This window comes from Macrobrachium nipponense, chromosome 10 (assembly GCF_015104395.2).
Source record: "Macrobrachium nipponense isolate FS-2020 chromosome 10, ASM1510439v2, whole genome shotgun sequence".
NCBI classification, from domain to species: Eukaryota; Metazoa; Arthropoda; class Malacostraca; order Decapoda; family Palaemonidae; genus Macrobrachium; species Macrobrachium nipponense.
This window is the reverse complement of record NC_087204.1, coordinates 90,424,777-90,449,776: the sequence shown is the minus strand read 5'-3', so window position 1 is coordinate 90,449,776 and position 25,000 is coordinate 90,424,777. Positions and strand designations below refer to the sequence as shown.

Here is a 25,000-nt window from a genome sequence, read left to right as displayed (position 1 = left end):
TCCTCTTACAAGAGTCTTAGATAATAATATGTTATCGCTTTTACAATAAACCTCAAGCTTTGCTGCGTAATTTCTCGTAATTCAAGAAGTTTATGATTCTTATACTTTTGTCTGAAAAAGATTTTCTTCGGTGCTCTGTTATTCTATCTAAAGCATCAAAGGATATTGAAATTGACTGTGTTTTCTCTCTCCAGACGTTATTAGGCCATAAAAAGAAGTTTCAGTAATACTTACGAGGAAGATAAATACAAAATAAGTAGAAAGACTTCATGAAATAATACATTGGAAATTAGTAGTCAGACTTCTTGAAGCGATGCATTATCAAGTTTGAGGCGTTGAAAGTTTTTCTAAGGAAGTTGGTGAACATTAGAGACTCCTAGTCTGTCAGCTTAAAATAGAAAGTAATGAGAGACATTGATCCAAACTTGTAGATTGTGTTACTTTCGACGGTGAGTTGTAGCTGTAGATTACACACGGTAACTACATCCTCGAATGACAACAGCTATTATTTTTCTGGTTCGGGTTAATGTTTTGTGATTGTCGACAAAGAAGCAAAGGAAGAAAAACGAAGGAAAGCACAAAAATATTCTTCGGAAGTCGATCCCCTACTGAGCTAAAAAAAAATTGGAATTTATGACACGACTTTAATGAAGTCTTATTAACTGCAGGGAGTCGCGGGGAAAGGGGTTAAAGAGAATTTCGAAGATTTGTGCGATATTGATAAGTCTCCACCAGCGTACTTATTACGTTTGCTATCGCAGGATTTCATTTAAAGGTGTTATTTTTTTTATTTGTATGTTTTACATTCCTTAAATATGCCATTGTGTCGTTTTTTTTAGCGTGGGGTTTAATACTACTTTTTATCTTGTTTACAACTAACATGTAAGGTAGTTTACCTTGTGCTATCTTCACGTCTCCAAATACTTAAGCGAGAGGAAAATTCATTCCTGCCCTCTGCTGTCTTTTCCTAAATTTCAGGTGTATCAGTTTCATCTCCTGTTTCCTCATATATTCTATTTGATCCCCTTTCCCCTATAACTTGCCTTTCTCTTTGCATCTGATTTCCCTTTCGAGTTCTCTTGCGTGTATAGTTTGTTGACGCTGTCCATAACAGTTTTCTGCTCAAGATTTAAAGAAAGAACGAAATCAAGAAAGCTCTTGTATGTATTCTGCTGAACACTGAGCAAAATATCCCGGTTAAAGAAAGCAAGGTATAGCTTGGCCTTCAAGACCTAAATTTCATAATCAATCAGTTAATCAGTCTCTGAGCCGCATGAATAAGCCCTGTACTCTCCATCAAACCCCAAGGCAGAGGTTCGAATCCTTGCCAGGGTAGATGCACGTACCGTAGGTAATTCCATTTGTGTTTAACATTCAGGTAAAATTGAATTGTTTATTGAGAAGCATTGGTGGCTTAATGTTTAATAGTATAAAAGCAGTTACGTGTGTATTAGGGACAAAAATATTTCATGTCTATATTGAATTGCCGACATTTTTGGCAACTGGTTTACCTTACAATTCCAGGCTGAGAGACTATAGTTCTGAGGGGTGAATTGTAATTGGCGTTCCATAATCCTATTGTGTTCATGTCTTTGCCTCGTGGTATATCAGACTTAAGACTTATACATAATTTTATGATTTAATTTTACCACAAGTGATATGATACCTGTGTATATTTTAGATATTCTCTTTTGTACACCTGTCTAATCAAACACTTCCTTTAGGTCTTTTAAGATAGATGAACTTAATAATAATAATAATAATAATAATATAATAATAATAATAATAATAATAATAATAATAATAATAATAATAATAATGTAACACAATCTACTGTACCTTTCTTTAAATGCGATAAAATTTTACTTTTATAATGTGCTTATATAATTATTCGCCATTAAATAAAGTCATAAAAATAATAATTGATTATCTGCTTGATATAATGGAAATTTAGACTGAAATACCTAAATACCAGAGAACTGTTCAGTAAAATAATCGCCTCCCTAGACTCATTCTAATAATGATTATTCGCCATTAATTAAAGTAATAAAAGTAATAATTGATGATCTGGTTGAGACAATGGAAATTTATACTAACCTAAAATTTTACCAGAGGAACTATTCAGTAAAACATTCGCCTCCCCAGTTTCTCTGAACGCAGCAACATTTCCCGCCCTGACCTGAATATTATATTCGCAGACAAATTAAATGAAAACGAATCCCGGCCAACATCCGGCGGGCGATCTTCTTTCCTTCTCTCCTCTTCCTTCTCTCGTTTTTCTTCGCCTAAGGAGGTCGAGCTTTGGTCCAGAAATCCCCTCCGAATCACTTGTTGAGTCTTCTTCATTGGTAATGCTGACAGGTTAGGAAGAACACAATGGCTGTTAGCTTTTTTGAGGGTCGTCGGCAAAAGGTCAAAGTTAGGGCGGACGGAGGTCAAACTTCGGTATAAAAGGCGTTTTATTTTCGTGTCCCTTCTTTTTTTTCTCTCTCTTTTTTTTATCGCGGTCCCTTTCCACTGCTATCTCGGTCATCTCCGTTCCATTTTCTTCTGATTTCCTCCGTTTTATTCCTTTTTCAACTTCCTTGATTCGTTTCGGTCGCATTCGGTGCGCTGTTCCATAATTGTCTGGTCAGTTATATTTTAGAATATCTTATGCCTTTCTTGGTAAGTTCTTGCGTATTTTCTTTCGTTTTCATTGCTTTACCCGGCATTTACTTCCCTGGGTTTATTCCCACGGATTGAGCTACTCGCAAGCGATTTGCCAATCTTACATTTGAATCTAAAAAGTAAGATTGTAACTTACCTGATACCGGGCTTACATCCCGAACGCTTCCTAATGATATATTTCTCTAACATTTGACTAAATAAACAATCTTTCATGAAAGTGACTTTCATTTCCACCTTATCAATCTCTAACGCACGCCTTATCATTATTCCCTAACGATATTTCCTCTCTTTTCTCTTCTCCATCATATCCCATCTCCTTTTTCCTGTAGTCTTCCTTCCCACCTCTCTCTCTCTCTCTCTCTCTCTCTCTCTCTCTCTCTCTCTCTCTCTCTCTCTCTCTCTCTCCTGCTCAATTCCCCTCTGCACCATATTTCAAATAAACTAGCGCCACACGTTGTATCGATTTTCATTATCATATTTTCTTTTTCCTCCACTAAAATTTGACGATGGAATACGGGAATGGAATCTCTTCCCAGACTCCTTAAGTTATTGCTTAACGGGGAGGGGGAGAGACGGCCCCTAAGTGGGGTGGGGGACAGGGCGGAGGCAAGAGGAATAGGGTACAATTCGTTTCTCAGGAACGAATATTTTTTTTTTTCGAAGGAAAAGGTTTTCACAGCTCGTCTGTAAACACTTAATGGGTTGGACAATTTTTGACGAATATGAGATTATGTTTTTTATTCATGGTATTTTCATGAATCCAGTTATTACTTTTTTTTTTCAAAGCATTAATTGAATTTTATATCTGTTGATATTAGGTTGTAAGAATGTTGATGCATTACATTACACAATGATTTTATTTTCATAAATATTGTCGTCTTATAAACATTTCTTTTTAAATAGTTACTACGAGTATATCATTCTCATCTTGAGATTTGTTCTCTCTCTCTCTCTCTCTCTCTCTCTCTCTCTCTCTCTCTCTCTCTCTCTCTGTATGTATAACACAATGAAGTTGTGGTAATATAAACCTAATGAAATTCACTGAAGTAATTGTTAGCATTGTACAGATGGTGTGCGTCTGAACTTGTGGATAAGTGCATTTGAGTGGGTTTGTGTTGTTGTGAGTGTGTGTGTGTGTGTGTGTGTGTGTGTGAGAGAGAGAGAGAGAGAGAGAGAGAGAGAGAGAGAGAGAGAGAGAGAGAGACCTTTATCGATTTCATTTCTTGGTGATGTTAGTGAGACATATAAAAGAATTACCTCTCTGATCAGTTTTCTTCAACCATTTATGGTAATATTTTCTTTCAGTTTAAACTGGAAATAGACATTTTTGTAGTTACACATTAAATATTTGATATAGAGTTTTCTTAATTAAAAAAAATTAATTGAACTTTAGTTAATTTTTCCCCTACCAAACCTAATCTCCTCCTATCTACGACCATATCTTACAGTAATTCCATTTTTTCATTCTTTTCCATTTAATGCCCCCTTTTTATAATCGTTTCCATTTCCTGGCTCAATTCCAATTACCGGAATTTTTTTAGTTCAATCTTATTCGACTTCCCCAACTTATCCGAGTCTCTCTCTCTCTCTCTCTCTCTCTCTCTCTCTCTCTCTCTTGGAGCTTTCTTCTTAAAGAGTGTCCTGATGAAGTCAAGAGGATAATCTGCCTTAATTATTCATGGGCGAAAATCTCAGACGAGCAGTTCCTTCCTTCCTTCCTTCCTTCCTGTCCGCGTCTCTTGTTTGTCGGTTTGATTTGTTTCCTTCCCCTTTCTGCTATTTACCTGGCGTTCTCGCGTTTGTTTAGTCTGTCCCTCTTCCGTCTGATATTTCCCGTGTTCTCTTTTCTCTTATTTCATCGTTTTTATTTTATTTACCGTGTTGTTATGTTTTTATCTGCTTTTTTTTTCTCTGTCCTCTAGTATTTATGTATTTCAGTCATATCTCTCGTGCTGTTTCCCGTTCTCTTGTTTCGTTTATCTCATCTTTTTTTCATCATTATTTATCACGTTCTTATTTTTATTCTGACATTTTTCCCCTCTGTATTCTTGCATTTGTGCATTTCAGTCATATTTCCCCTGATGTTTCCCGTTCTCTTGTTTATGTCATCGTTATTTCTCTATTATTTCCGTCGATTTTATGACTTTTGTTTTGATGCCTTTACTCACCCCCCCCCCCCCCCTCCCCCCCCCGCCCAATCTTGTATGTATGCATTTCAGTTATTTTTCCTTCCCTATTTCTAGTGTTTTTTTTTTTCTTGGTTTTACTCCTCTCCTATTTCTCATGTTCATTTATTGTTTTATTTCAGTGCTGATACCTCTGCCTTTTCAATGTTTTTTTATTTATTTATTTCATTATTTTATTTTTCACAGCTTGATTTTTCTTCTACACGTCTCCATTTTCTGGTTTCCTTAGTATATTTCGTTCTTTCTAGATTGTTTTCACTCTGATCCTTCTCCCCCAAAAATAGCTCTCTCTCCTTCATTGGTTCCGCTTCTGATATTTTTTTTTATTATTTTATTCCGTTTTTCACATTATTTTTGTTCATAGGTCTTTCTTATAGTCTATTTTAATTACGTTTATGGTTTTCCATCCTACTTTCTCTCTCCTTATCTCTAGCTGTGTGTGAATTGTATCTGTGTCTCCGTAATGTTTTTCACACCCACGTTATCTCTCTCTCTCTCTCTCTGTTTCGTATATTTGTTTCCAAGCTCGTTGCCCCATTCTGTCTCTCCTCTATCCATCTCACTCCGTGAACGGAAACTTGCTCCCATTATGACTGATGGTGTAAACAGGAAACTTCCTACGATTTAAAGCAAGTCTGTTTGGCCAATACCAGAAAGAGAAATAAAGAGAGAGAGAGAGAGAGAGAGAGAGAGAGAGAGAGAGAGAGAGAGAGAAAGAAACTTTTTTTGGGAGGTCGCACAAGTGAACCTCTTATTTCGCTCGAAGGATTATCGTACCAGCAAAGAACGCCTTCAAGTCTAAAAGGCAAAGACTCATCTTCGGAGCAAATGGAAAAGATAGATAGACTTCGAAAGAGAGAAAGGGGGTTGGGGTGGGGCGGGGGAGATGACGGAGGAGAAAAGTAAAAATGATAATAAAAAGCTTAAGCCCCTAAGAGGTTCCGATAAGTTTCGTCTAAGTCAAACAGCCGCCGGTCTACAAAGGATTAACTCTTTATGAGGAAGCAATGAATCGATCTCTCTTAAAGGCTGTAATTACTAACCGAAGCGTAATTAATTCTTGCCCTTCAATAGACTACGAGGTGATCAACAGCGCGGTTTCGGAGCGTCTTGCGCGGAGTTCAGGCGGAATTACATGGAAAACAAGGCAGCCACTGGATGCAGGAGAGAGAGAGAGAGAGAGAGAGAGAGAGAGAGAGAGAGAGAGAGAGGAAAAAACTGAGCTTTGGCCATGGAGTGGGTTTCCGGGGTGGGACTGGAAAGGGTGGAGAATTGGAGAAGTGGATGACGAAGGAGGACAAAGAATAAATCGTGATAAACCAGATGGGAGATATTATTATCATTAAAGAATGAACGACAGGAATGCGGAACTGAGATAAACCCTTCCAAATCATCATCTTGATAAGTTTTCGGTGGTGAAATATGATTGCTTTCTTTCTTAGTATCCGGCGGGTCTTATGTTGTTTGGTTTTCATTAATATTACATGTTCTTTATCGACCACTCGTTTTGTTTGCAATAATTACTTCTCCTTTCATGAGCGTTCTCCATTTTCCATTCGGTTTTGGCTCTCACACCTTCTCCTCCTGCCTTCTTTCTCAAAACTGTTTTCTTCATGTTTCTCTCTAACTGTCAGTCTATCTCTTGGAGTTGTTCTATTTCTTATTCATTGCTTCACTCCACCTACGCCTTACCTCTCTCTCTCTCTCTCTCTCTCTCTCTCTCTCTCTCTCTCTCTCTCTCGTTTGCCTTCCTACGTCATCTTTGCTTTGAAACTTTTCACTTTTCATCCCTCACTCTCTCTCTCTCTCTCTCTCTCTCCCTTTCTTTCATCTTTGTTTTTAATCTTCTTTTCATATCTCTCTCTCTCTCTCTCTCTCTCTCTCTCTCTCTCTCTCTCTCTCTCTCCTCCCCACCTTTGCCTTTAATCCCCTGTTCTTTTCTGAAACTGTATTAGACGATAATTCCCAATATCGGCTAATGGATTAAGGCCCTTATTGCTCCCTAGTCGAAGGCTCTTATTGCTTGAGCTCATTCGCTCACCGGCTTTATCAAATCACCTCTGAGAACGAATAATCACAAATGGGATGATTATCCCGGGGATTGAGTTTTCCTTTTTGGCCATATTTCAAGTGCAATTTCTTTTTCATTGATTTCCTCTTGAAATATGGTCTCCGCGAGCGATGATATTGCATGTTTTATGATTTACGCTTCCATTCGCCATTATTCACTTTGAGGGTAAATGTGGCAGATGTTTCATTTTAATGTGTGCTCTTCCGTTGTGTTAAATCATGAGCCCTACGTAATTTCATCTACGATGAGTCGTATTTCACGCGTTGTGACTGGGTTTGTGTGTTGTTAATTTACACTGAATCGTAATTAATGTGTTGTGTCTTGTTTCAGATGTCATTAATTTCTGTTTGGTCACAGGTTACACGTTCTGCCTTGAATCATATTCGTTTTGTTATATTTCATTATAAGTCATGAATTTAGTCTTCGGCCAAATCGTATTGATTTATATTTAGGTAAGATTTGGGTTGTAAGTTTTTTAATTTCATTAAGTGAATAATAATTATCGGGTATAGCCATGGTAAGCTTTTAGTCACGTGTTGAATCTAGGGTCATGAGCTATATTGGTTTATTATTGCATAAATCATAAGATGATTTAAGGTGATTCCTAAGTCACTTGTACCGACTTTGGCCGCAGTTTCATGAATTAAATCACATAATGACTTCGACCATATCCATTTCATATTTCATTACTCAAACAAATGTATATCCAACGGCAGGTCTGGGCAGCATCCGGAACTCGCATACTGGAAACAACGCTGTGACGTCATCAGGTAAAACAAGCAATACGTGTTTACGACTCTTGCTGTCACTTTTTTTTTTTTTAAGTTTTTGTGTTTGTTTGTTTGTTTTTCGTTTCAACTCTTCTGTTTTGTAATAGTTGTCACAATACTTTCTAAGACGCACCCTTGACTGTGTATACAGGGAAAAGGTAAAGGACATTCACCTGTAACTGTTTTAGTATTACCTGTAATCTTACATGTTATCCAATCGCTAATCTCAGTTAGAAGTTGTTATAAGTGTCTGTATTCCTTTCACTGTATTTATGTATTTCCTTGATTTAAGCAAGTAAAATAAATTAACTTCTTAAAGAAAAGAAAAATTTCCCATTAAAAGTTGCAAGCATGATAAGAGCCCCGGATTTCACGGAATATAAAGTAGGATAAAACACTCTTAATCTCCGTCACCCCTCACCAGAAGCATGACACAAATACGTATGAATTACCTGGTTCAAGTTTCTGTAATTAATAGTCGTGGTCAGAACTCACTGAGTTTTGTCCACGTTATGTTTTAGCCACCCTTCTCTCTTTGTCTGGTAATAAGGAAAACAGCACGCAATTAGGTTTAAAAGAAAAATTTCTAAGTAGTCAAGAAGAAAATACATCTTTAACCCAAGGAAAATGCAATAACATAGTACATGTTCCTCATCGTCGTATTAGTTGCTGTTGTATTTGTTTTCTTAGCCTCACTTTTAGAGACAATCACTTCTAGAACTAAGCCACATTGTAATTTAGTGAAGTTGCATTATAGACGAGCTTCAATCAGAGCTTTGGTAAAACGTACCTGAGGAAAATAGTTGGGCGGGACGGGAAACTAACACTAACTTAGTTATTCTTGGAATTTGAACAATAGTTTTGAGCTTTACACATTATTATTATTATTATTATTATTATTATTATTATTATTATTATTATTATTATTATTATTATTATTATTATTATTAAGACTTTGCAGGGTGTACTCCTGTTTTCCATTGTGGTTATAAAACACAAAGTTAAATACTTTCGTAGAGTCTTAAGATCACTGACGATGGAAATGAAATAAAGCATAAAAAGAATATTATAGTTTTCCCATTTTCATTTGATATTTTTTCGTAAATAATCAAACTGGACCTTATTTTGTTTGTGGCAGAATGATTGTGATGAATATTTATATACAAGAAACAATGATTACATAAGCTTAGAACCTGAACACAAGCAGGATAACTGGGGAACTGTTTGAATCACCCATTCAATTTCACCCGAACGAATAGCACACAAATGTCACAAAAGAGATGAATTCCAACGGTGCAGTCAATAATTGCCAGTTGGTCTCAAATATAATCATAAAACAAGAACTGGTGACCATGGGCATTTTAAAATTTCTAATCTGTATCTCACCCCTAAGATGAATGAAAACAAAGGACGTTACAAGAACCTATCTGCCAAAAAATTAAAATAAAATAAACAACAATTGCATATCCTTTACGTTACGCCACTTTTCCTTTATCGCTGACTGTCCAAAAATGACAAAGAAAGGACGATAAAGAACCGAAGACAAAATACCTAAGGTAGATCCACGTTGCTGTTAACGGATTTGCAGTAACTTTAAAAGCAAAAGCTAGAGAAGTCTCTAAAGGTGGAAGGATAGACCTTCAGTTAATGCATTTTTGCCTTCAGAGCATCGGAAGCGGTTGAAATCCGGTGAATAAGCATTTTGCTATTATGGAATCTTCATGGGGGGAAGTGTCATAAGATACATTTGAATAAAATTTGATTTCAGCACTTTGCTGCCCAGGAGTTAAAATAACGCAGAAGTAGCAGTGAATTTTGAAACACGCTAAAATTTTTAGTCTGATTGTAATATACTATTAAACTTATAAATAAAAGAGCAAAATACGAAATTAAACAGTTGCTTTTTCCTTCTGAAGTTGAAGACTATAGTAATATATCAGGGATCCTCATCGTAAGACTAATCCGGCAGCATTTTATCTTATATTTTACCTTGCAATCTACTTTAATCAGAGTTAAATTATTTTTGTGCTGTTAAGTGCTGGGCAAGGAAAAAGTAGAATTTTACTTAAATGTAGATCATTATGATCTCAATGACGACTTTAAGTCTGTTACTTTATACTTCAGATTTATACACTATTAGGAGTTCAAAGGATATACAGACGCGCACACACACACACACACACATGCATTGAAATATATATATTATATATATATATATATATATATATATATATATATATATATATATATATATATATATATATATATAATGCGTGCGTGTGCGTGTGTGCAAGCAATGTGCGTGTGTTTACATGCATACACACACACATTTATATATATATATATATATATATATATATATATATATATATATATATATATATATATATATATATAATTTATATATAATATATATATATATATATATAATGCGTGTGTTTGTGTGTGTGTGTGTGTAAGCGAATGTGCGTGTGCTTACATGGATACACGATCTTGAAATGCGTAAGTGTTGTGGTCGCGGGTACAGCAGAAAGGCCATACCATACGATAATGAAATATGGAATACGTGAGGCTAGTGGAACGGAGAAACGTTTTGTTAAGAGAATATTTTTGCCATTACATTTTTTTTAATATAATGTAATTAGGCTTGAATACGTTGGTGTTATTAGAATAACATTCACTTTTGCAGCAGCGTTTTTATTTTATTTACCACCCCCGCCGCCCCCCCCCCCCCCCCCCGCCCCCCCCCCCCCCCCCCCCCCCCCCCCCATCAATACCTGCACTTTGTTATCGGTTTATTATTAGTAAACTTGAATTATTCAAATATGAAATTACCCATTCTCATGAGAACGGTATGTAACAATAACCTCACAACTCGAAGCTTATTGAAAAGTTTATAGTGACATCATGACGCGTAGAACTGTTGCATGCAATAGTTAACTACGTTGCATTTCTGTTCTCTGTTGCATGACGAAAATCCTTTTGAACCCTTACCAACCGGATATTAAATAGACGGTACGACTTCCTGATAAACCCAACGCTCATTCAAAAAACGTTCTACAAAGCATCAGTTTTATCGGAATTAATGCTTCTTTAAGTAACCCAGTGGTCTATGACGATTTCCTGACAACCCAAGAGTACATATAAGAAGCTCCCCACATGTCAGAGGTCTTATCAGTTATCAGGGTTAATGCCTCTTACAGTATCCCAATGGTCAGGGACGTCAGTGCCCCCGAAACAGCCCTTGTAGCTTCCGGCCCGCGACGATAAAGGGATGTAAAAAATAATGGCTCTCAAAAAAATGACCTTCCATAAAGTCAGGCCATTCAGTGACGGAATATACGATTCTATCCCCTTTGATGCCGATGGCTGGCGATTTCTTTTTGCCTTTATTCAGGCGAAAGGCTCTGATTCGGACGCATAAGAAAAGTGGACATTTATCTTTACATTCAAACTGCATATCTAATGCTTATGGGTATTTACATTTCACCTAAATATCATTATACATTATTTTCTTTTTTGTTTACTTTTTTTATGAGTTTATTCGCCATGCACCCACATCTCTCTCTCTCTCTCTCTCTCTCTCTCTCTCTCTCTCTCTCTCTCTCTCTCTGTTCGTCTTTTTTATTGCTGTTGTTGGACTCGAATTCGATTAGTTTGATCTCCAATCAGATGAAATCTTGAGTTCTTATCATGGCAATATGACATTCAGAATAGTATGATATTAGTCAACATGTCTAATTACTCACAGACACTACCTAACCTAATGGTTATACTCGTATCTACCTACACTAATTCATTCGTAAAGTATCTAAACAGAAATATGTGGAAAGATCATATTTGGGTTCCCTATGCCTTGGAGGGCTATAATTCAATTTGCTTGCTCTGCTTAAAAGAAATAAGATCATGCAATTTCTTGACATCATTCCTTGTCTATAAAAATCTACATGTCATGTAATAGGAAGATTTAATCTCCACTTTTAAAAAGGCGCGATATATTAATACGTAATTCATGCTCTGCTTATAATTTGCGAGTCGAGTATTACTTTGGTATTAAAAATGGGTGAAGAGCAGTCACATCCAGGCTGACACATCCTCCAGTAATTCCAATTATACTTCGAGGATATTCCTGAATTTTCCCCGACTCTGCTTGTGTTGTAATGTTCCCAAACACGGTATTGCGTGTACTGATAATTTTACCAGTCTATCTTGTTTGACTATATACAACTAAAATGGGTTCATATGCTTGCATATATATATATCTATATTATATATATATATATAATGGATACGTATTATATGTATATATAATATATACATATATATACATTATGTATTGAATAATATATATATAATATATATATATATTATTCTAATATTAATATGGTAATCTATTATATAGCATATATGTGTGTGTGTGTATATATATATATATATATATATATAATATATATATATATATATTTATATATATAGATATGTATATATCTATATATTTATATATATATATATATATATATATATATATATATATATTTATATATATATAGATATGTATATATCTATATATTTATATATATATATATATATATATAGTATATATATTATATATATATATATATAGATATAGTAGATATGATATATCTATATATATATATATATATATATATATATGTATATATATATATATATAGTATATATATATATATATATATATGTATATATATATATATATATACATACACACCTTCCTTCCCACCGTTATCCCTACATTAAGGGGTCGGTTGCCTGCCTGATGCGCCTTCTCCACTGCCTTCTATCAAAGGCATCATCCTCCACCAAACCTCTGCTCTCCATATCTTCCTTTACTTTATCTCGCCATCTAATTCTGTCTCCCTCTCGATCTTCTTCCTCTAACAGGTTCTCCTCCCAAGCCCTCTTCACTCCCTCCTCGTCTTCCATCCTCAACACATGCCCTTGCCATCTGAATCGTGGCTCTTATCACCTCTGTAATCTTTACTAAACCTGCCCTTCTTCTTATTTCATCATTTTCCAATCTCTCAGGCAGCGACATTATATACACATGTATACATCAAGCTACAAATGCCCTTTATTATCCAATTTACTCTACATCGGAATTAATATTTTTTCAATTGTGGTAACCGAAAGAAAATATTTTTAATTGATAATAATTTCATCCTCTCGTGGGTTCGAACCAGCGCCCAGCGGACAGAGGAGAAATTGTTATCAACTAAAAAGATTTCCTTTCGGTTAACATATATAAAAATATATTAATTCCAAGGTAGAGTGAATTGGATATTAAAGGACATTTGTAGCTCGATGTATGTATACGAATTACGGTGATGTGATAAAAATTCATATATATATATATATATATATATATATATATATATATATATATATATATATATATATATATATATATATATATATATGGGACCATCCTCTGTTCTTGAAACGTATTAGGGCCAACAGACGGTGTTACTCTTAAGCTTCGGTGAACTTTTGAATGGTCGTCTTGGAATAAGTCACGACCCCAGCAAACATGAGCTGAGAGCTGTACTACCAGCCGTAACACCCACCATATATGAAGCTAGCTAGCTAAATGGAAGGAGCGTTTTGATTTAATCTTCTCATAGAATGCGAGCAAACAATTCCGCGTGCTATTAAATATTAATGACCCATAAATCCGTAATGACTCGAGAGAGAGGAAGGATTGTTGGAATTAACTCGATAACGCCTGGCGGTGAAGTCACCAAGACACCGTAAACCGGTAAACTCTTTAGTGAGATATCAATTTAGAAGTCGGGGTTTCGTAATTCGATAGGAGGGACCGGCTCCGTCATAATTCAGGGTAGCCTAGGTGAGGGCTAGAGCGGATAACATCGTTATCGGTTTCTATTAAGAAGGAGGTAATGCAATATGCATAAGGCTCAGGAAAGTATGACGATGTTGAAAGGAATCAGATAAGCGCTAGACTCGCTTATCTGGCTACGTAATTGTGCCTTTGAAGGGATCATAGAATAGCCAAGACTCTAGGCGCTCATGTAAGAGTTCGGTAAAATTACATCATAATACGCATTCTAAGTGAACAATACATGCATGCAAATACAGATTGACATCTGTTATGCCCCGCTGGGTATATTTTAGGGCCATTTAATACTTGAGTATTATTAACTGTATATCTACATATATATATATATATATATATATATATATATATATATATATATATATATATATATGTATATATGTATATATATATATATATATATATATATATATATATATATATATATATATATATATATATATATATATATATATATATAATCATGAATTAAAAAACTAAGAAATTAAAGAAGTTTACAATTCTCCTACTGATATTCATATTCTGATGTAATATTAATTCTGCCATCAAATCTTGAGTAACTTTTATTAATTAGCAACAAATAATTATCATTGAAATGTAATGAAGCGTTAGGTTACAAAACTCACAATGCAAAAACCATATTATTTTGCGCAAGAAAAGAGATTCTAATAAAAAGGAGGCAATAATTATAATTCCGTTAATTAGTAGGTAAGGGGAGATTTTCATTTAAGAGAAAACATGTGAAATTAGTTTGAATTAAAGTTGATATAGAGGGAGAGTTATTTAACGGGAAGACGTCGTTCAGAAAAAGATATTAATAGGTACAGTTGACTCGTGTTTTCAAGTTCGGACAGATTAAAAAGATTAGCAGTACCAGATAATAATAATAATAATAATACTAATAATAATAATAATAATAATATTAACAATAATAATAATAATAATAATAATAATAATATAATAATAATAATAATAATAATAATAATAATAATAATAATAATAATATTTATTATTATTATTATTATTATATTATTATTATTATTATTATTATATTATTATTATTATTATTATTACTATTATTATTATTATTATTATTATTAGTATTATTGAAAAAGAAACCCACAAATTCAATTTGTAACTTGTTTACTTCTAAGTATTTAGAAGACTGCTGGGCCTTGACCCAGGCTAACATCCCAAACATCTCTTGAGAATGGGCCACAGAAGGGCCTGAAAGTACTCGAGTGTGGAGTAAAACTTATGTAAATACTTAGAAGTAAACAAGTTACAAATTGAATTTGTGGGTTTCTTTTTCAATCGTTCAGAAGAAAACTTGAAAGAAGTTTTTTTTTGGTTGTTTGGTTCAGTTAGTTATTATTATTGTGAACAATATGAAATATTTGTATTATTATTATTTTTCCTAAAGGAATAATAATAATAATATAATAATAATAATAATAATAATAATAATAATAATAATAATAATAATAATAAAACTACCTAAAATATCATAAACGTTCGAGAAAATTGTTTCGGTTTTTCATGATAAACAACTAAACCCAATTATGCATTAATTTATTCAGTATATTTTTTGTTTATGGTGTAAAGCGGCATTGCATTTCAAATTCAAATTAGTAGATTATTGTGCATCTAAAATGTGGTTAAACTTAACTGGGGTATTATTTTTGTAATGAAGTATTGATGTACTTCTTTTTAGGAATTGTGAATGTTAGTGGCAAGAATATTTAATTATAGCTAAGAAACTGATGAACACTGGGGAATGTTGGTAAACTACGTTTTTTTTTTTATTATAAATATTAGTAATAGGAATTTTTTTTATACCATAGAAACAGATTCGTGTGAATACAGGTTAATTTTAACTAGTATTTTCGCTTATTATAAAGAAATTACGAGAATATTGCTTAAAACGTAAAATTTTATTAGAAATTCAGAATGTAGTACCTATAGGTGATTGATTTTTTAAAATTATATTCCCGATTAAGAGACAAAATAGCATTTTTAGACGTTCAGTATTAAAGGGTGAACATTTTTTGAACGATATTGGATAAATTAATCTTATGTATTGTGCTGGCTTTTCCGACTATCAGGCGACAAATTAACTTTTAAGTTCTATGGCAACATTTTGAACTATACATTTAAGGATAAGGTTGGTAAACCCCGCTCTTGCTTCCATAGAAGTTTCCTAAACTCAAAACTGCGCCTCCGAAATGCCGAAACGATAACTTTTGAAGAATCCTGCCGCTGCCAACAGCTGGATAAAAATGGAAATATAATGATGGTGAACTTACTTTGTTATAGTTTAGATACAAAGATGCAATATCCACCATAATAAGAACACACACACGCATCCATGAACAAATATAGTAAAATAATTCTTTACCAAAACTAAAAGAACCACGATAAAACAAAGGGAGAAAATGGAGTTACAAAAGAAGGAAATGGGAATTAGGAAGAAAAGTGGCCGTCCCAAATTACCTGCGTGCCGGTAAACAAATGTCGCAATAACAACAGGAACCCGAAGTGATTGCAATAAACAATGGCGGAAACGGAAAGCAGGAATTCGGGGCAGGGTGGCTAAACAAATATGCTTGTCTCCGAATAAAAAAGAGGGATGGTGAACTGATGAGCTTAACAGGCTTTATAAGGACGAGGTCGATAGATTGCTGCTTTGATGACGTAGTTCCGATTCATTGTGTTTACGTTGTATTTCAGTGATTCATTCTTATTTTTCAAGGTGTGCGTGCAGTCTTCGGATATTAGAATATCTTTGTGTTAGATAAAAATAACAGGTGTTGGTTCACGTTTATAGAGCAATAGATAATTCTCTTACGGGGTACCGTTGAAAGGTAATCTCTTTCTTTTGTTGTTCTTTGTTGTGCTAATCATTCATTTTATTCACACTAATTTTTCTGTTCATGGTTTCTACTAACTTCACAATTGTGCTCTCAGTCAGTCACACACACACACACACACACACACACACAACACACACACTTTTATATATATATTATATATTAAAATTATATAATTATTTTTTATTATTTTTCATATATATATAATATATATATATATATATATATATATATATATGTGTGTGTGTGTGTGTGTGTGTGTGTGTGTGTATGTGTGTGTGTATAAATGTATGTATGTGCGTTTATACTACAAAAGTGTATCTAGGTAGGTACTTGTGTGTATGTTCGTGCGTGCATGTATGCATCGTTTATCAGCGGTCCATTAAAAAGAGTAGTAATATAAAATGGGTCCTTTCATCAGAGGGCCAATCCCCTGCCTTCACCCGCAGAACCGCATGCACGCCATTTCCCTTTTCCCCCTTTTAATCTGGCTGTTACCCGCAATCTCACCCAGCGCCAGTTTCCCCCCGAAAGTAGATTGGTAAAATATAAAATTCGAGGCTTCAACCAGGCTGCCATTATCAGATGGCGAGCATTAGCCGGGCAAAGGGAATTCTACCGTCTCCGCTTTCTTTCAGCTAGGTGGAAGGCGCCTGGGAATGACACATCCGTCCAAATAGCCCGGGAATAATTCGGCCTCCGCCGATATGCTGATGATCATTACCTTATTCTGTAAGTGGGAGGGGTTTCGGGCGAAAAGAGTTCCTTCAGCGTGGGAGTTTTAGTTCTGTTTGTCAGGTTTTGTAACGATGCAGTTATGCAATGTGGTGAATGCCAGATCTATAGGCACATGCACACACAGAAATACACACACATAATTATATATATAATAGTATATATTATATTAATATTATATATATATTATATATATATATATATATGTATATATATATGTGTATATATATGTATATATATATATATATATATATATATATATAAGTTATATATATATCATATATATATATATACATACATATATTATATATATTATATATATATATATATATATATATATATGTGTGTGTGTGTGTGTGTGTGTGTGTGTGTGTGTTTATGTGTGTGTGTTTGTATAAAACATACATTCATGTTTACCTAATGGGAATATCCTCTGAAGATCTTACGTTTGAGGTGAAGTTTCTAGCCTTATGACCTTAATTTGCGATCGAATTGAACGGAGGTAGTACGTTGCGTTTAAAGCGTTTAAAGTGGCTTCTCTCTTGTTAGGTAAATGCCGAACTACTGTAAAACATACATCCATATCTATGTATATATGTGTGTGTGTGCGCCAGCGCGTGGGTTGCGTATGCATGCATGCATGTATCAGAATATCTTTCCCCACGGACAACACCAACTTTTCTAGCAGCTGAAAAACTTTTTTCGCCAAATATGAGCTGTGGCTAGCGGGCGAGCGATCGATTCCGAATGTCGGACACGGTGTGATGGAAATAGCAAACATATGCGGCCCTGACATTGTTTCTGAAACATTTGGACAATCGCTGCGAGTAAAACGCGACCGAACTTTCTCCCTGCAATATTTCCGCGTAATTGCAATTTCTACTGCCGCGGTTTGCATGATCCGTATTATTCCATACGGAATTTCTGGCATTTCAGGGTATTATCAACTGTGTTACTGATGTGTTTATAAAATGATTTAAAAGTTGGGCCACGTTCATTGTTTTATTGTACTGTTTGGCACTGTTTGAAAAAATATGAACTTTATTTCTGAAATTTCATTCCCTCAGAGGAATACATTTTGATCGGCGTAATATTTGATTTGCCTATAGCCGATGGAATAGTTTTATTACATATTTAGTTTCTTACTAAAACTGCCGGGTTTTCTTCGTGGACTGTTCGTTCGTCCTCCCTATTCAAGTAGACGAGCGTATTTTATATTTTCTAGTGAAATTCTTCGTAATTTCTTTTGTTTTATTATATAAAAGAAGCTTTCTTCCTCTCAGTATTCTTTCCAATATACTTGCAAATATGACCATCAAAGAAAATTGATAAGGACTTGAATTAGTAATTTATATTAAAAAAAAAACATGAAGTATTCTTCAGCAGAAATGTAATGATATAAATTAAAAGTAAATGAGAAATATATGAATGTAGATAATTCAGTGAAAAACATTTTAAAACGAAACCGTTCGGGGATTACAAAGTTGCGCTCAGATGAAGCAATGGACGTCCTGGAAATCTCTCTCCTGTCCTGGAAAAATCTGATCAATTCATGCCAGTGACAGTGTATATTAGAGTTCATCAAATTTATAAGTAAAGCAATATGCTTCACGTTAAATTATTACGTATCAGATCAGGCAAAAGGGAGGGAGTTATGATAGGATATATAATATTGTTTTTGGTCTTTAATAAGGCTGATATCACCCTATATTTTAGCTAAACGTGTATGTAAATAGAATTTTTCTTTAAAAAAATACTCGAACTATAAATATTTATTCTCTTAACTAAGAGTTTTCTGCTGTAAAAGAAATTGAATTTGTATATCAATAATAACTTCTTGAGCATAATTCAGATAACTTTCCTATCGGATCAAAATTGAAATATCACCTGTTCCGAATTTAGCGCTAAACACAAAACATTTAATGTTTTGCAAGTTTGACTGGCTATTATTTTTTTTAGAGTTATAGATATTCCAAATCGTAGCCACAAATATTACCTTTCGTATACCTTAAAAAAATTCACAGGTGTTTAAACCACATCGTACGGGACAATACTTGTGTAAAATCCTTATTTCAATATTATTAAGTAGGTGGTCCTATTTTGAAGTTTCGTAGCCATCTGAACTTCTTATGTTCCTCTTAATGGGATGGATGTTACCTCCGAAAACTAATTTGCTTGAGTGTATTACGTAGGCCAAAGTTGCCCTGCCATTATTCTCCTCGTGTCTAGAGTGAAGGTGGAAATCATCTAAGGCGCTTTCCTTTGAGGTAAAGTACTCTATATATAGAAAGGTCTGTCATGCCAGAAAGTCTGAAGCTTCGCCATATAATTGGGTCTTTCATCCATAATCGGTAGGTAATGTATTACATTTGTATTTACTCCCAGAGCTACATCTCTTATATAAAAAATCATTTTTAAATACCGCGTTTACGTTTTGTATGATTATTATTATTATTGTTATTAGTATTATATTATTATTATTATTATTATTATTATTATTATTAATAGTATAGTATATAGTAGTAGTAGTAGTAGTAGTAGTAGTAGTAAAATAATATGAAAATAGTATAGATTTCTAATCGTAATGATTATTTAATGTTTAGTAGTAGTAATAGTAGCGCATAGATTTCAAATCGTAATGATTACTTAATATTTAGTAGTCGTAGTAGTGGAAGTAGTAGTGATTATCGTTATTACTACTATGACGACAGCTGAATAATAGAACAGTTATGATAATTGCATCATGTAAGCTGTTAAAGCGGAAGGAATCGAATTTGAATTCCTGCTTTTTTTATTCGGATGACTTAAAGTAAGAAAAGACAATCGTAGTGGTTTGAACTGTACTCCTGATGAACAACGAATTATGGTTTGAAAATTAACTTATGTTATAAACTATAATTATTAACGTGTGCGCTATATTTTGACGATAATTTCAGTTCATGATCTCGCCATAGCATAGTTACAGGTAGGGTAACCTAGTATTCCAGTGATAGATTACCTTAGGATCATTTTGGTTAGAAAGGCAAAATATTGGTGTGACTACGTGGTTACATGTTCATAAGAGCACAGACGTTGGCACACGCATAGTTCAGTCACTAATTGAAACTATAATTTTATTACAGCAATCTCGAAAAACAACGTTAGCGTTGAGTAAATTTTTGAGAAAAATAGTTTATTTTAAAACGTGAATACCAGCAATGTCTGGTAACTATGCTGTTAAGTTGCTGAAAGGTACCTACTGATATGATACGATCAAAAGTGAATGTGTTAATCTATTGGCAAAATTTTTACGAAGAAATTTGTTACATGATAAAACGTCCAAAAACAAGTTTAGCCTCTTAAATGTATTAAAATAGCGTATGTTAAAGTAATCTGTTAATATACTGTCACTGAACGTGTTGCAAATCTATGAAAGGCAAATTTTTTGTTGTAGTTTAAACATTGACGACTTAACGAAAATCAGTTTTGTAATCAACGAACAAAAGTAACTATGTTGCCACTGAACAAGAAGACGGCAACATACAAGGACGACATAGGCTTAGAAAGACTATCAGACCCTGTTGTTGATTGCGTTGTGGAAGACTGATTGCCCGTTAATGAGGAACTAGTAATTAGCTGCCAGCCGGAAAGTTTGCTAATGAAATTAACTAATTCAGGATGTTGTTCCCAGAACATAATTGGTTATGTGTTCAGATATCAGAATGGATTAAATTGCTATAAAGTGAAACAGGTCTTATTCTCATTCATCAGACGTACACATATATACATATGTATGCGTGTATGTATGTGTACGTCTGATGAACGAGCATAGGGCCTGTTCCACTTTACAACAATTTAATCCATTCTGATATATATATATATATATATATATATATATATATATATATATATATATATATATATATATATATATATATATATATATATATATATATATATATATATATATAAATATATAATATATTAAGCGAAACGGAAGAAGTATGGAGAATGAAGCAGAAAAAAAAAAAACCCCGCCCCTACCTATTCTTTATATATAATATATATATATATATATATATGCTATATATATATATCTATATATATATATATATATATATATATATTTTATAAAGAATGGTAGCGGGTCTGCTTCATTCTCTATACTTCTTCCGTTTCGCTTATCTAATATAAAGCGAGGTAAAAGGAAATAGAAATAAAATGAAGGAAAAATAAAAAAAAAGCAAAAGGAATATCAAATTTCCATTAGTCGGACCCCAGATATTGGCATCGCTTACAAATGCCCTCATTCTATATAACGAAAATGAATTAAAACCAATTCGGGATTTCTGAATCAACTAGAAATAGATACAATTTTCAATATTAACCCTCGCTTTGCTGGACCAGTTTCAAAGAGTTTATTTAGTTTGTAATTATCTTTTTTTTTAGTTTATTTTCATGCGCCTGTGGTTATCTCTCTCTCTCTCTCTCTCTCTCGTCTCTCTCTCTTTCTCCAAGTCTCTCTCTCTCTCTCTCTCTCTGTATACACATACATACATACATACACACATACTTATGTTATTATATATATATATATATATATATATATATATAGATATATATATATATATATATATATATATGCTGCCAGGGAAAACTCTGAATAACAACCGATAATCTCTCTCTCTCTCTCTCTCTCTCTCTCTCTCATCTTTCAATGTAGTTGCATCATTTACATTACCCAGCATTTTTGACATTTAGTATTTCACCCCTCCTTACCACCCATTCCTAGCAGTGCTGAACTTGCACTTAAAGGGCATCAGGAGTCTCACGATTCATCTCAGTGGCATCAAAAAACTATGGATTAGACACTAATCTATTTTTTTTTTTTTTTTTACATTTCATTTATCACCCTTTCTCACCCGGCCCCCCTCCTCCCGCCCCCTTCCTATTTGGGCTGAACTTGGACTTGAAAGTTATCAGGAGTGTCACTATTTCATTTTCATGGACCTCAGTAACTATGGAAATAGGACACTAATATTTGTCGTTTTCTGTCATTTGTGCATGCCACCCCCTTCCCACCCTCAGCCCCTTTGGTACCAGTGATGTCTTATCATCACAGTATTCTTTCCCAGATAGCAAGTCATACGTACACCGAGTTTGGTCGAAATTGCTCGATACGTTTTAAAGTTATGCTGGAACACACACATACTTCCATTTTTAGATATACTTATATATATGATATATTATATAATATTATATATATATATAAATTTATTAATATAAATAATATATAATATATATAATAATATATATCATAGATATGTTGGTTATGGTGTGTGTGTGTGTGTGTGTGTGTGTGTGTCTGTGTGTGTGCTTGCTAATGTGTATGTATTATGCATAAGTAATTCCTCAACGTGAATACCCGTCACTGAAATCGGAGAGGATCACTGTCGTGACTAATCACTCATCATTTATAATCTCCTTTTGGTGTTAATTTAGAGGTAAAGCGACTTTATCGTTACAGGACCTTTTATAGCTTGATGTTTGTAAATATAAAGAATGCCACTGTGATGTGACAGAAATTCATGTACGTGCATGTTTAAATCTTTGTATGAGAATTGAACTAATTTCAGTATTAATGTCATGATCTTCATCATGTTAAGTTGAATCAGTAGTTTTCTTCACTCCTGATACAACTTGTTATGAATTTCTCCCTCGAGTTTTCTCATAAAGATTTTGATACTTGAATTGAGTTTCACTTTACGATGAATTTAATGATTTAAAACAACTTGATTTAAATAGGTTTTACTAATCTGAGTGAACTGATATCCTTGTTTATAATTGCACTATTTCTATAAAATTTTCAATATTCTGGTTTGATGGATTGCTGGAATATCGTTATAAACTTTTAGCTATGGGAATAGTTGAAAAATCATATATTAATCTTCTCTGTTAATATCGGAAACAAAGACGCCAAGTTCTGTATGTCAACATCTTATCGCAATGTTATATTTTCTGTTTTCCATCTTTCCCTAACCATCGGTATACTTCATGATGCAGAATATAAGGAAAAATAATTTTGGAAAGTTTACTGTTATTCTTTTGTCAATTGTAATTTTCTAATACTTGAACCCAAGAGGTGATTTGTTCTTGCACTGGAGAAATGATGCTCCAAGGTTTATATGTCATACGCTGAGGGATATATTTGATTTGATGTATAACCTAAAACAATTAAGCAGTTACTAAAATGAAGTATTATAATCAGTGGCCGCCATTTATTTCATTCAGAATACTTTTTTTCTTTTATTTTTTATTTTTATTGATGAAAATTGATACAAAAGTGTGCAAAATGATATGAAAACAGAATTCTCAGAGTACTCTTTACCAGTTATTTCAGAGAGAAATTAATATTATTTAGGATATAATTCAAGACTAGCCTTACTCATACACATCTGTAAAAAAATTTTTATATATACTTTCCCTCGTGTAAAACTTATCATGATTCAATAATTGTGCATGGTTTAAATAGTATTTTGAACACGTTGACGCCAAAAAAAGTCTTCTTTTTTCATCTTTTCAGTAAAAATTTAAAATTGTTCAACTCCTTGAGAATTGTCTAAATTTTTGGCATTTGTTGCTCCGGCAACGGTTTATGACACGCAATTAATCAGACATCAAACATTCCTCCCATTTCTCAACATTTGCCAACTTTCACACACACACACACACACACACACACACACAAACAGACCTTCTCACTGATAGCGTGCGTGAATTGATTCATTTGTCATTTGCCAACACGCAAACAGCCTCGCAGCCTTCATTTGTCTGCATTAGCACAGAGATATGAGCATCGTCTATCGGTGTAAACAGAGGCTCACGTGTGCTATTAGTCATTGCACTTGCAGGTCATAGAGACCATCTAGAAACGCAGCCTGGTTTATAGCAGTTATTCATCGTAATCAATTTTATGTCGTTTATTTTGTGTAAAATGTGTTATTCCTTTGCTCTAGAGATTCAGCGCTCAGCTAATGATTAGTATTAAGTTATGATAGTAGGTATCGAAATTGCCATTTGTCTCTCTGATTCGTTCTTTCCCTGCGCGCTTGTATATCATTTTACGCAAATTGCACTTATCATGGAATAATTGCAAAAAGAGAAGGATAGGGAAGCGAAAAGTATTGAAATTCGTGTTTGTATGTGATTTCACTTATCATGAATTGGCTGCGATAACGTACATAGGCACGTAAAGCGAATGCACAGAAAGGAGAGGTGTTAAAGAATCAAAGAGAAGAAAAGTCACAGGTAGAGAATATTAAAGCGAGAAACAGAATCAAAATTGAAAGCAGTATCGGGCGACTAAAATAGATGGGAACTGCTCTGTATTTTTCGTGCTACGCCAATGGCAGCGTCCAGTTTATGCAACATTTATTGCAGCCGAATCCAACAGGTTGAAACGAAAAACCTGTTGATTTTAATTGAATAAACTCTACCAATGAATAAAAAAGGACATCAAAAGGCGTAGAAAAATATCATATGGCGTTTGATATATCCAGTTAGTTACCGGCATAATGTGGAAATGGTCCGACATTATTAAAAAGCCGTCGGGAATTGGTGCCTTAAATTTCCATTTACTAATATTGTGTCATACCTCTGCTGTAAAGAGACACGAAATGAAACCTAAATTCATGACAGGGGAAAGGGGGAGGGGGGGGTGGGTAGGGGGGGGGGGGGGGGGGGGGGGGGGGGGGCGTTCGTTTGGGTGCAGCTTCACAACTATGTGCTTTCAAAGAAGAGAGAAAAATTTACATCAGTCTATAAGC

General features: G+C 34.0%; 1 protein-coding gene across 2 annotated transcripts in view; it reads left to right on the top strand.

Moving 5' to 3' along the window:
- Positions 1-25,000, top strand: part of LOC135224189 (lachesin-like) — a 309,871-nt gene that overhangs the window by 22,872 nt on the left and 261,999 nt on the right. For both annotated transcript variants that reach the window (XM_064263056.1, XM_064263055.1), the window contains exon 2: positions 7,644-7,697. In XM_064263056.1, coding sequence (XP_064119126.1) covers positions 7,644-7,697 — 54 coding nt within the window. The remainder of the gene's footprint in view (positions 1-7,643; positions 7,698-25,000) is intronic.